The sequence below is a fragment of the Coregonus clupeaformis genome, chromosome 13 (assembly GCF_020615455.1).
Source record: "Coregonus clupeaformis isolate EN_2021a chromosome 13, ASM2061545v1, whole genome shotgun sequence".
Lineage (NCBI taxonomy): Eukaryota > Metazoa > Chordata > Actinopteri > Salmoniformes > Salmonidae > Coregonus > Coregonus clupeaformis.
Window position 1 is genome coordinate 10,994,655 of NC_059204.1, and position 13,878 is coordinate 11,008,532.

Genomic DNA, 13,878 nt, shown 5'->3' on the forward strand with positions numbered 1-13,878 from the left:
ACTACTTGTTTTTGTAAGAAGTATTGACATGTTGAATGCACCGAGGTGTCTGTTTAAACTACTAGCACACAGCTCAGACACCCATGCATACCCCACAAGACATGCCACCAGAGGTCACTTCACAGTCCCCAAGTCCAGAACAGACTATGGGAGGCGCACAGTACTACATAGAGCCATGACTACATGGAACTCTATTCCACATCAAGTAACTCACGCAAGCAGTAAAATTAGATAAGTAGCCAACATGGTGCTATATTTATTGTGCATATGTAAGTAAGTAAGTAAGTAAGTAAGTAAGTAAGTAAGTAAGTAAGTAGCCTTGGCTTGTGCGAGCCGAAACGGCTCATAGGAGCAGGAGCCTCACTGACGTTTCTGTAGCGTGGTCCGTAACAAATAAGCGAATAACATAAAATACTATATTCTTCACTGACCTACCAAGATAGTGGCTTACTACCTGGCCTATTAGTACAGCTACTAGCTCATTTCTCCCTTTCAACTGCCATTTTAGTGTTCTGTTTATCACTACATATTCCTCTCACTATCTGAGATGTGGTCTCCATGGAAACAAGCCATATGAACCCATGGCTGTGGTCGTTGAACCTCTCCTCAACTCAAATCTGACTCGGTCCCTATTGTGGTTATTATGCTGTGATGGCAGCAGTAACATTGTGAGGGTGTGCCTCCGCACTGTGTGTAATGGAAGTGCAAACGGTATGATGTCAGAGGGGATTCCCTCCTCTGTGTGTGACCGTGCCCTGGGACATCCTCTGGGCTGGGAAAGCAGGCTAGTGGACATGAACGTTCTTATCAGAACCATATGGAGCAGCTAGACCCAGCTCAAGGTTAAGAGGGGCGCTGTCACGGACACACACAAGCGTACACACATGCATGCCCGTGCACGCACAGACACACAACTAACAAGCAAAAGGAAAAATGTGAGTATGATTAAAACGTATGTCGAAAAAGGTCCAACATATTGCAAATTAAAGCTCCCTGCCCCCTTGTTGTTTCTGTAAACAAAGCCCAATCCCTTTCCCCGGCTGAGGGATTAGGCTGGAGAATTAATGTAACCACTCAAATTCATAGACAGAGATACGGATGCAAGGACTGACCATCCATGATATCAAAACTATAGTTTTAGCCATGTTTTAAGGCTATATAGTGTTTTTTTTTTTTTTTTACATTTACTTGGTTAACAAACATTGGAGTAAAACAAGCTTTTATTTTGGGTTCTGATGGGGTACGACAGTTGAACTAAGCTCATGAAGCATTTACATGTTATATTCTTCAAGAACCAAATGGGTTCATATGATTAATTTAAAAGTCAAAAATGGATGTAGCAACTGCAGATTGCCCCTTTAAAGAATGCAGTCATCCAATAAAAATACTACTTTTCCCTTCAGTACATCTGCTGCATCTAGATGATGCGTGTGTGCTGTTTATACATAGTGATTTACAACACATCGTGTGTGTGTGTGTCAACCTCTCCAACCTACCAGCTATATTGAATGTTGTGAACATACCCAGCTGTCACTATGCCTTGAGACATTTACGAGACATCTTAAGAGACTAGTTGTAACACACAGATAGACGTAGCTTGTGTGTACAGGAAGAACAGTGCAAGTACTCCATTATTTGTTATGAGAGTGAATTATGGTGCGTGTGTGTGTGTGTGTTCTCTCTCCCAGGTTGAAAGGGGACAAGGTGGTGCAGTGTGGAGATTATGATGGACTTCTGGAGCTGGCTACCGTGTGTTCCATGTGCAACGACTCCTCACTGGACTACAATGAGGTCAGTTCTGACAACACACACACACACACACACTATGGTCTTGTGAGACATTAAGGGACTGTTCTGTCACCCTCTCGGTCCCCTTATCCTTTCATCCAGTTTTCCTCAGTGGTAAAAAGCCTTCGGACTACAATGAGGTCAGTACTGACAACAAACACAGAGTCAGGACACCCGTTTAACGTCCCATCCGAAAGGCGGCACCCTACACAGGGCAATGTCCCCAATCACTGCCCTGGGGCATTGGGATATTATTATTATTTTTAGACCAGAGGAAAGAGTGTCTAATACTGGTCATCCAACACCACTTCCAGCAGCATCTGGTCTCCTAAAAAAGGGACCGACCAGGACCAACCGTGCTTAGCTTCAGAGGCAAGCCAGCATCGAGATGCAGGGTCGTATGCTGCTGGCATATCTAAATCAATGGAAGATGGAATTAAAGCGACAGAATTAAAAGTTAAAGGAGAAGGATAGGCAACAGCGACCAAGAGCCAACAGGTAGTCTGTTACTTAATACAATTCTGAATGGAGTTGTTATTTGTAACTGTAGGATGAGAAAGCGCATTCACTGCAGCCTCAATTAGCCTAGCTAGCTAACGTTAGCTATCTTAACTAACTTCTCCTGGTTTGATGCAGTCAAGACAGCTACATAATCATATTGGATGATAAATAACCCATCTATGGCAGCTATTGGTCTACTATACCGCTAGTCGGCTTGGTTGGTTGCAGTCTCTCCCTCCCGCCTCACCGTGTCACTCACTCACAGTACGGCCCCTCCCCCACCTGCTAGAGTGGCACCTCCCCCTCCTCTCACGCTTTATAATAAAATACAGTAACTTAAATTACTTTTCTGCTGCTTCCCTCACTCTGATCGGAACGGGTCTAGTTGTCCCCGTGTCCGTTCGGAACAGGTCTCTAATATTTTTTTTTTTTTACGATGCATATCGGGCCCGGGTGGGAAAGCCCCAGGTCCATTTCGAAACTGGTCATTTTTGTACCCGTGAGGATCTCTACTCTGTGTTTCCCTGTATCTCCCAGCTGCACTAAGCAAATATAGCCTGAGCACTGAGAGTAAATATTTACCTGAGAGAGCAGAGTAGGGTTGAGTCCCAAATGGCTCCCTATATAGTGCACTACTTTTGATCAGAGCCAATAGGGGGCCCCGGTCAAAACAAAAGTAGTGCACTATATAGGGAATAGGGGGTCATTTGGGACGCACGCCCAGGTCGCTCCAGCCTCCTGGCAGCCATGTTCCCAGGCAGGCAGGGAGGGACCAGGGATAGCGGTTAGCCCTGTTCTGATCTATTCTCACAGGACTGGAGGGAACTCCCTCTCTCTTGCTGCCAATGATGTTCAACATTTGGTACACTATGTCAACAGCATGTCAACACTTCTTACAAAAAACAAGTAGTGATGAAGTCAATTTCTCCTCTACTTTGAGCTATGAGAGATTTACTAATCTAATTTTATTCGTCACATGCGCCGAATACAACAGGTGTAGACCTTACCGTGAAATGCTTACTTGCAAGCCCTTAACCAACAATGCAGTTAAGAAAATATTTACTAAGTAACAATAAAATAACATTAACGAGGCTATATACAGGGGGTACCGGTACCGAGTCAATGTGCGGGGGTACAGGTTAGTCGAGGTACATGCATATTATTAATGTTAGCTCTCCATGTACATTTAAGGGCCAGCCGTGCTGCCCTGTTCAGAGCCAATTGTAATTTTCCGAGGTCCCTCTTTGTGGCACCTGACCACACGACTGAACAGTAGTCCAGGTGCGACAAAACTAGAGCCTGTAGGACCTGCCTTGTTGATAGTGTTGTTAAAAAGGCAGAACAGCTCTTTATTATGGACAGACTTCTCCCCATCCGAGCTACTGTTGTATCAATATGTTGACCATGACAGTTTACAATCCAGGGTTACTCCAAGCAATTTAGTCTCCTCAACTTGCTCAATTTCCACATTATTCATTACAAGTAGTTGAGGTTTAGGGTTTAGTGAATAATTTGTCACAAATACAATGCTTTTAGTTTTTGAACTATTTAGGACTAACTTATTCCTTGCCACCCATTCTGAAACTAACTGCAGCTCTTTGTTAAGTGTTGCAGTGATTTCACACGCTGTAGTAGCTGTCGTGTATAGTGTTGAGTCATCCGCATACATAGACACACTGGCTTTACTCAAGGCCAGTGGCAAGTCATTAGTAAATATAGAAAAATGGGGCCAAGACAGCTGCCCTGGGGAATTCCTGATTCTACCTGGGTTATGTTGGATAGGTGTTCTGTTAGACAGGTAACTATTTATCCACAATATAGCAGGGAGTGTAAAGCCATAACACACACACACACACGTTTTTCCATCAGCAGACTATGATTGATAATGTCAAAAGCCACACTGAAGTCTAACAAAACAGCCCCCACAATCTTTTTATCATCAATTTCTCTCAGCCAATCATCAGTCATTTGTGTAAGTGCTGTGCTTGTTGAATGTCCTTCCTTATAAGCGTGCTGAATGTCTGTTGTCAATTTGTTTACAGTAAAATAACATTGTATCTTGTCAAACACAAGTTCTCCCAAAAGTTTACTAAGGCTGATTGGTCGGCTATTTGAGCCAGTAAAGGGGGCTTTACTATTCTTGGGTAGCGGAATTACTTTAGCTTCCCTCCAGGCCTGAGGGCACACACTTTCTAGTAGGCTTAGATTGAAGATGTGGCAAATAGGAGTGGCAATATCGTCCGCTATTATCCTCAGTAATTTTCCATCCAAGTTGTCAGACCCTGATGGCTTGTCATTGTTGACAGACAATAATACTTTTTTCACCTCTTCCACACTCACTTTATGGAATTCAAAATTACAACGCTTGTCTTTCATAATTTGATCTGTTATATTTGGATGTGTAGTGTCAGCATTTGCTGCTGGCATGTCATGCCTAAGTTTGCTAATCTTGCCAATGACCTCTGGCCAGCATGTTCAGTTTAGATGTTCAAAAGGTCAAATGAGAAATACAGTTTGGCCCTTCTCAGAGGTGAAAGGTCAGGTGTGAGGGTAAGAGGAGTTAACTGTGATTAGGAGAAGTGTGTGTGTGTGTGTGTTAGGTGGGGTTTCAGCCAGAGGCTAAATGGAAGTCAAGACAAACAGTGGCCCTGGCATTTCCTCTATGGTGGAGCAGAACTGGCACACACACACACACACACACACACACAACCAACACACACACACACACACACAACCACAAAACCACCACACACACACACACACAACCAACACACACAAAACCAACACACACACAACACCATACACAACCAACACACACACACAACCAACACACACACCATACACACACACACACACACACAAACACAAACAACACCCACACACACCACACAACCAACACACACACGGTGTGGAGGGGAAAGGGATGGGCTGGAGGATTCCACAAGAGTGGGAATATGGGTGTTAGAGTGTGAGTGGCCTTAGTTTCTGTACGTAAAGGTCTCTAATGGTTATTCAGCAGCAGCTTCTCGCCGGCTGTCGGTCTGTGCCTGCCTCTCTCAGGGTGAGTGAGAGGCCCATGTCCAACTGTTGTTGCCGACAGCTCAGTATGGTGCTGCCAGCCTGCCCTGGCTAGCTATCAAAAGGCTGGCTGAGGACTGGAAACATTATAACACCGCAGGGATTTTCCATCACGACTAACCCCACCTGTCCCCCGTCCAAAACCTCTGTCTGTCTGTGTGTGTGTGTGTGAGACTGCAGGCTTTCCAAGGAAACTCCCAGTATGAAGGAAGTGTCAATCCTGTATGACGATATGAAGGTACAGTACAATGCTTTGGGTTCTCTCTGGACTGGAACTAAATATACTGGGCCGGTACAACAACAAAAAACAACATCCACTACAACGGCATGTAACCTAGAGGTTAGACACGTGGGCCTACAACCAAAGGGTTGTTGGTTCGAATCCAAAGACCGATGGGAAAAAAAGTGTGGGTATCCTAGGTGCCATCTTCTGCTTTTGTACCCTTGAGAAAAAACACTTCACCTTCTAATTGATGTACAGTACCGGTCAAACGTTTGGACACACCTACTCATTCAAGGGTTTTTCTTAATTTTTTTACTATTTTCTACATTGTAGAATAATAGTGAAGACATCAAAACTATGAAATAACACATATGGAATCATGTAGTAACCAAAAAAAGTGTTAAACAATTCAAAATATATTTTATATTTGTGATTCTTCAAAGTAGCCACCCTTTGCCTTGATGACAGCTTTGCACACTCTTTGACATTCTCTCAACCAGCTTCATGAGGTAGTCACCTGGAATGCATTTCAATTAACAGGTGTGCCTTGTTAAAAGTTAATTTGTGGAATCTATTTCCTTCTTAATGCATTTGAGCCAATCAGTTGTGTTGTGACAAGGTAGGGGTGGTATACAGAAGATAGCCCTATTTGGTAAAAGACCAAGTCCATATTATGGCAAGAACAGCTCAAATAAGCAAAGAGAAATGACAGTCCATCAATACTTTAAGACATGAAGGTCAGTCAATACGGAACATTTCAAGAACTTTGAAAGTTTCTTCAAGTGCAGTCGCAAAAAACATCAAGCGGTATGATGAAACTGGCTCTCATGAGGACCGCAACAGGAAAGGAAGACCCAGAGTTAACTATGCTGCAGAGGATAAGTTCGAGTTACCAGCCTCAGAAATTGCAGCCCAAATAAATGCTTCACAGAGTTCAAGTAACAGACACATCTCAACATCAACTGTTCAGAGGAGACTGCGTGAATCAGGCCTTCATGGTCGAATTGCTGCAAAGAAACCACTACTAAAGGACACCAATAAGAAGAAGAGACTTGCTTGGGCCAAGAAACACAAGCAATGGACATTAGACCGGTGGAAATCTGTCCTTTGGTCTGATGAGTCCAAATTTGAGATTTTTGGTTCCAACCGCCATGTCTTTGTGAGACGCAGAGTAGGTGAACGGATGATCTCCGCATGTGTGGTTCCCACTGTGAAGCATGGAGGAGGAGGTGTGATGGTGCTTTGCTGGTGACACTGTCAGTGATTTATTTAGAATTCAAGGCACACTTAACCAGCATGTCTACCACAGCATTCTGCAGGGATACGCCATCCCATCTGGTTTGTGCTTAGTGGGACTATCATTTGTTTTTCAACAGGACAATGACCCAACACACCTCCAGGCTGTGTAAGGTCTATTTGACCATGAAGGAGAGTGATTAAGTGCTGCATCAGATGATCTGGCCTTCACAATCACCCAACCTCAACCCAATTGAGATGGTTTGGGATGAAAGCAGCCAACAAGTGCTCAGCATATGTGGGAACTCCAAGACTGTTGGAAAAGCATTCCAGGTGAAGCTGGTTGAGAGAATGCCAAGAGTGTGCAAAGCTGTCATCAAGGCAAAGGGTGGCTACTTTGAAGAATCTCAAATATAAAATATATTTTGAATTGCTTAACACTTTTTTGGTTACTACATGATTCCATATGTGTTATTTCATAGTTTTGATGTCTTCACTATTATTCTACAATGTAGAAAATAGTAAAAATAAAGAAAAACCCTTGAATGAGTAGGTGTGTCCAAACTTTTGACCGGTACTGTATATACACAGCTGACAGTCACACTAATATTACAGTCCCACATGAAACCCAGACTCACCCTGCAGACAGACATCTGGTTGGTGGTAAGGGTGCCAGTCTTATCGGAACAGATGACAGAGGTGCAGCCCAAGGTCTCCACAGAGGGCAGGCTGCGGACGATGGCGTTCTTCTTGGCCATGCGGCGGGTCCCCAGCGCCAGGCAGGTGGTGATCACAGCGGGTAGACCTGAGGAGGACGGTTGTAGTAAAGAGAGGCAGGATTGGATAGGGTGGAGGAGACATGAACAGCATAGGATAATTCATTATATATATATATATATATATATGGAATTTGGAGTGTGTGAGAGCGAGCGAGCGGAAACCAATCAAACGGTTCCCACATACCCTCAGGGATGGCGGCCACAGCCAGGGCCACAGCGATCTTAAAGTAGTAGATGGCCCCCCGCATCCAGGACCCCCCATGGACCGGGTCCCCAAAATGGCCGATGTTAATGATCCAGACGGCCACGCAGATCAGGGAGATGACCTTGGAGAGTTCAAAGTTGAAAACGTTTTTTTTTTTGGGGGGTGAAAATTTACTTTTGTCTCGGGCTTGCAGTCATATGGCTCATTCAAAGCACAGACAACACAAACAGAAAACAGAAAACACAGAGAATAAAAATCACACAGAAAACAGTATAGATATGATAGCACAAAGCATAAATAAATACAAATATTAAAAATCATCATCATCATCATCATCATCATCATCATCATCCTAAAACCCACCTTGGAGAGCTGCTCTCCGAACTCGTCCAGTTTCTGCTGCAGGGGGGTCTTCTCCTGCTCCGTGGCTGCCATCTGGTTCCTGATCTTACCGATCTCCGTGGATATGCCGGTGGAGACCACGATGCCGATGGCTCGTCCCGCAGCGATGTTGGTGCCCTGAGGAAGAGGAGCAGGAGGAAGAGGAGGAGTAGGAGGGAGAGGAGGAGGTGGATGAGGAAGAGTAGGAGGGAGAGGTCAGCGCAGGGTTAATATTGAAATCAAACCATGCATACTGCAAAAATATAGGATATCCAATTGCTACTTTCAACTAAATCTTGGATCAGGTTTGACATTTAAAGAGTAGGCCTACAGACATCACCAAGATTATATCTGCTGACCACATCTTAAAGGCCCAGTGCAGTCAAAAATGTGATTTTCCTGTGTTTTATATATATTTCCACACTATGAGGTTGGAATAATATTGTTAAATTGTGTAAATTATGATAATGCCCTTTTAGTGTAAGAGCTGTTTGAAAAGAGACACACACACACACACACACACCATGTTCAGAGGGGGATAAAAGTAAGATTTCCTGATATGGCTGAGGAATGCAGCAGGCTGAGACCAGAACAGAGCCGTGTGTGTGTGTGTGTGTGTGTGTGTGTGTGTGTGTGTGTGTGTGTGTGTGTCTGTGCGAGTGTGTGTCTGTGCGAGTGTGTGAGAGAGAAGTGCAAGCGAGCGAGTAGAGTTGGCTCCAAACAGGAAGAAAGTATAGTTCTTACAGAAAACAGCATGTTCTTCTTGTCTTGATTGACAGCTCTGGGGTCAGGGACGGGGTCGGTGTGTTTGATCACAGACACAGACTCGCCTGTAGAGACGGATGAGTACACACTGTTTCATAAAGACCCTACAAGCCATTAACAGTAAGAGGGTGTTGTTTATAACAGTACGACGATGTTGTATGTAACACTAAGAATTTAGCCCACCCAACTACCTCATCCCCATATTGTTATTTATTTTGCTCATTTGCACCCCAGTATCTCCATTTGCACATCATCTCTTGCACATCTATCATTCCAGTGTTAATACTAATTGTAATTATTTTGCACTATGGCCTATTTATTGCCTTACCTCCATAACTTGCTACATTTGAACACACTGTATATATATTTTCTGTTGTATTTTTGACTTTATGTTTTGTTTTACCCCATATGTAACTCTGTGTTGTTGATTTTAATCGCACTGCTTTGCTTTATCTTGGCCAGGTCGCAGTTGTAAATGAGAACTTGTTCTCAACTGGCTTACCTGGTTAAATAAAGGTGAAATAAAAAATAAATAAAAAATAAAAGAGCAACAGAGGTTTAATCTTAGTCAGCTAGCCAGTCAGCCAACCAGTCGGCCAACCACCCAGCCAGTCAGCCAACCAGTCGGCCAACCACCCAGCCAGTCAGCCAACCAGTCGGCCAACCACCCAGCCAGTCAGCCAACCAGTCGGCCAACCACTCAGCCAGTCAGCCAACCAGTCGGCCAACCACCCAGCCAGTAGGCCAACCAGTCGGCCAACCACCCAGCCAGTCAGCCAACCAGTCGGCCAACCACCCAGCCAACCAGTCGGCCAACCACCCGGCCAACCACCCAGCCAACCAGTCGGCCAACCACCCAGCCAGTCAGCCAACCAGTCGGCCAACCACCCAGCCAGTCAGCCAACCAGTCGGCCAACCACCCAGCCAGTCAGCCAACCAGTCGGCCAACCACCCAGCCAGTCAACCAACCACCCAGCCAGTCAGCCAACCAGTCGGCCAACCACCCAGCCAGTCAGCCAACCAGTCGGCCAACCACCCAGCCAGTCAGCCAACCAGTCGGCCAACCAGTCAGCCAGTCAGCCAACCAGTCGGCCAACCACCCAGCCAGTCAGCCAACCAGTCGGCCAACCACCCAGCCAGTCAGCCAACCAGTCGGCCAACCACCCAGCCAGTCAGCCAACCAGTCGGCCAACCACCCAGCCAGTCAGCCAACCAGTCGCCCAACCATCCAGCCCGTCAAGTCAGTCAGCTAACCAGTCAGTATGTAGTGTTGTAGCCTACCTGTGAGAATAGACTGGTCCACTCTCAGGGTGGTAGACTTGATGGAGGTGATCCGGATGTCAGCAGGGACCTTGTCACCAACTAGATAACCAAACAAAATAGGCTGGGGTTAGAAGAGAAGACAACAGATTGTTTGTTTATAACGGTCATTTGATGAAAGTATTGGGTTAACATTCTACAGAGTAAGAAAGAAGAAGAGAGGGGGAGGAAGAGAGAGAAGAGAGGGGGAGGAAGAGAGAGAAGAGAGAGGGGGAGGAAGAAAGAAGAAGAGAGGGGGAGGAAGAGAGAGAAGAGAGGGGGAGGAAGAGAGAGAAGAGAGGGGGAGGAAGAGAGAGAAGAGAGGGGGAGTAAGAAAGAAGAAGAGAGGGGGAGGAAGAGAGAGAAGAGAGGGGGAGGAAGAGAGACATAAGAGAAAGGTGTGTGTGATTTTAAATGAGGATCTTTGCCCTCTGTAGTGACCTGTGAAGATGTGAGTCCGGCGAGCCAGGAGGTGTAATCACAAAGGAAATGAGAAGATGGAAGCCTAGCTGTGAAACTGCCGGCAACCCCCCCTGTTCCCCAGGTGACCACTCAATTGCAACCTATCGAATCGCAGCGTTAAAACAAAGCCTTGAGCAAAGAAACTGTTTAGCCAGAGAGCCCTGGCCTGGCTTAGCCTTGCAAGTCAACAACATGCAGCAAGTCAACAACGCTCAGCATCTGAGAAAGCGCTCAGCTCCCTTATCACAGAGGGATAAACCCAGATACAAGCAGCTTGGATTAATACCTGTACTCTATTGTCTCCTCTCTGGCTGTATATTAAAGTCATATTTCAGGACAGGGTTTAGGTGTCGTGGGCATGTGGCACCTAATGTCCTTTGAGCCACGCTCATTGCGTCCGCTGCGCACTTTTGTCACAGCTTTACATTCAACAGTGTTGGGGCTCGTTGGTGGATCACACCAGGACAGTGATGCTGGAATTGCTTCATCCAAGCCCCAGAGAGTTCTATAATACAAAGATATCAAAGTAAGAGGTTTACAAGTCAGAAGAAAGGAACCAGATATCCTCAGAACTGAAACCTATGTAGCAACTGATGTTGACGACCACACAACCAATATGCCATTCTGCAAATGGTTTGAAGTAGCTTGGTTTGCAGAGGTAAACGCATCCATCAACACAGTTTTGTACCATATGTTCTCCAGATGGGTCCAACCCTGTCCTAAGACATCAGCCTAACTCACTGCTATTCAGATGGGTCCAACCCTGTCCTAGGACATCAGCCTAACTCACTGCTATTCAGATGGGTCCAACCCTGTCCTAGGACATCAGCCTAACTCACTGCTATTCAGATGGGTCCAACCCTGTCCTAAGACATCAGCCTAACTCACTGCTATTCAGATGGGTCCAACCCTGTCCTAAGACATCAGCCTAACTCACTGCTATTCAGATGGGTCCAACCCTGTCCTAGGACATCAGCCTAACTCACTGCTATTCAGATGGGTCCAACCCTGTCCTGAGACATCAGCCTAACTCACTGTTATTCACTAAAACATGAGTAGTAACAGAATGCACCGATTAGGCTTTTCAAGCGGATTCCTTTTGAAAAGTTTGCCTTGTTTTTTGCCTTGTCTGGTATTGCAGGATGATCATTATTATGCAAGGCAACCTGACTGTGATTAGCTACGTTACATGACCTACTGGCTGTGGGAGCGTTATTTGGCCTCGCTTCCACCTCTATCGGGAAGTGAACCACTGACCAAACCCAAGGTATTGATTAAAAACCTTTCATCACTTCATAAATCACATTCATCAGTAGGACAATGGCAAACCTCTAGTTGGATGATTTCAGAAAACATCCTGTGTTTTTTTCCCCCCATCATGGCATTTTCTGGCATTACCCTTGAAGTTCTCATTTTCCTAAAGTATCACGACTTCTCAATCTTTCACATTGTATCTGACACTCCACTTCTCCTCTCTTCCTCAACAACAACCAGAAAGAGAGGTGGAGAGAGAAATAAAAAGAGAGATGGAGAGAGAGATGTGTATGTGTGGGAGCTGGGGGCAGCAGAAAGAGGCTTTTGAAACTCCCACTCCCAGCATCCTCCTCACCTACTGTGGTCCTATCGCCTCCAACTCACCCCTCACTCTTCTCCAATCAACTCCCACAGACTGAGTCTCTCTCGCTCGCTCCCCCCCCCCACTCCAATATAAATGCTACTACTAGGAGCTTGTGAATACTTACCTTAACATAATGCAGCCTACGCAATTACTGAGCGCAAACTGTCAACTGTCTGGAGGGAACTTTTGGAGATTCATCCAGTAGTGTGTGCTTAACTTAACTTTCCCTCCTGGCTGGAACTTAGTATCCATCAGACCAAACCCTGGTTGATGTGATGGTCTGAACAGGGAACGTTCCAGAACCATAACTGTGGTGGTGAACCCAGCCAGGCAGGCATGGGAGGCAGCGGAGAGGAGGGTGGAAACTTGTGTGTAAACATACAGTATTGATGTTTTTTTTTCTCGCTCTCCTCAAAAGGCACTGTGGTTGAGAATGTCCACTTCCATCCCTTTCAGATGGCTTGTTCTACCCCACGCCTTGAGCTCCATGGAACCACAACTGGAACTGACACTCGCTAATCCAACATACAGGAGAGGAAAGACTCCGACACAAACATAAAAATAGGAAGAAATGTAAGTAAAAAATAAATAAAAAAGGTGTTTGTTTGCTTTGTCACCCATTCTGAACATGCTTTCAGACAGTTGATCTCAACATACTGACACTTTTTCCAGCCTCTCTATCCAGTATCTGCTATGGTAGGAAAATGGCATTAAACAGTCCCCCCCCCACCAAATGGCCGCTCACATCCCACTGACAGACTAACATCTTTCCTGTGTGTGTGTGTGCGTGCCAACAGTGTGTGTGTGTGTGTGTGTGTGTGTGTGTGTGTGTGTGTATGGTGTGCCCGTGTGTGACAGTGACTGTGTAAGTGCCCTGCCCTCCACTCAGCAGCCATTTAGCAGGTACTGGGTGGGCTAGACCAACTAAACTCCTTCATTTAGCATGTACTGGGTGGGCTAGACCAACTAAACTCCTTCATTCAGCATGTACTGGGTGGGCTAGACCAACTAAACTCCTTCATTTAGCATGTACTGGGTGGGCTAGACCAACTAAACTCCTTCATTTAGCATGTACTGGGTGGGCTAGACCAACTAAACTCCTTCATTTAGCATGTACTGGGTGGGCTAGACCAACTAAACTCCTTCATTTAGCATGTACTGGGTGGGCTAGACCAACTAAACTCCTTCATTCAGCATGTACTGGGTGGGCTAGACCAACTAAACTCCTTCATTTAGCATGTACTGGGTGGGCTAGACCAACTAAACTCCTTCATTTAGCATGTACTGGGTGGGCTAGACCAACTAAACTCCTTCATTCAGCATGTACTGGGTGGGCTAGACCAACTAAACTCCTTCATTTAGCATGTACTGGGTGGGCTAGACCAACTAAACTCCTTCATTTAGCATGTACTGGGTGGGCTAGACCAACTAAACTCCTTCATTTAGCATGTACTGGGTGGGCTAGACCAACTAAACTCCTTCATTTAGCATGTACTGGGTGGGCTAGACCAACTAAACTCCTGCTGCCAGAGGAGTGATACTC

At 45.5% G+C, this 13,878-nt stretch overlaps 1 protein-coding gene across 3 annotated transcripts in view; it reads right to left on the reverse strand.

Moving 5' to 3' along the window:
• Positions 1 to 13,878, reverse strand: part of LOC121579147 (sarcoplasmic/endoplasmic reticulum calcium ATPase 1-like) — a 70,977-nt gene that overhangs the window by 24,115 nt on the left and 32,984 nt on the right. For all 3 annotated transcript variants that reach the window (XM_041893473.2, XM_041893474.2, XM_041893472.2), the window contains exons 6-10: positions 10,238 to 10,318; positions 8,936 to 9,021; positions 8,174 to 8,329; positions 7,790 to 7,931; positions 7,465 to 7,631 (exon numbers count right to left, since the gene is read on the reverse strand). In XM_041893473.2, coding sequence (XP_041749407.1) covers positions 7,465 to 7,631; positions 7,790 to 7,931; positions 8,174 to 8,329; positions 8,936 to 9,021; positions 10,238 to 10,318 — 632 coding nt within the window. The remainder of the gene's footprint in view (positions 1 to 7,464; positions 7,632 to 7,789; positions 7,932 to 8,173; positions 8,330 to 8,935; positions 9,022 to 10,237; positions 10,319 to 13,878) is intronic.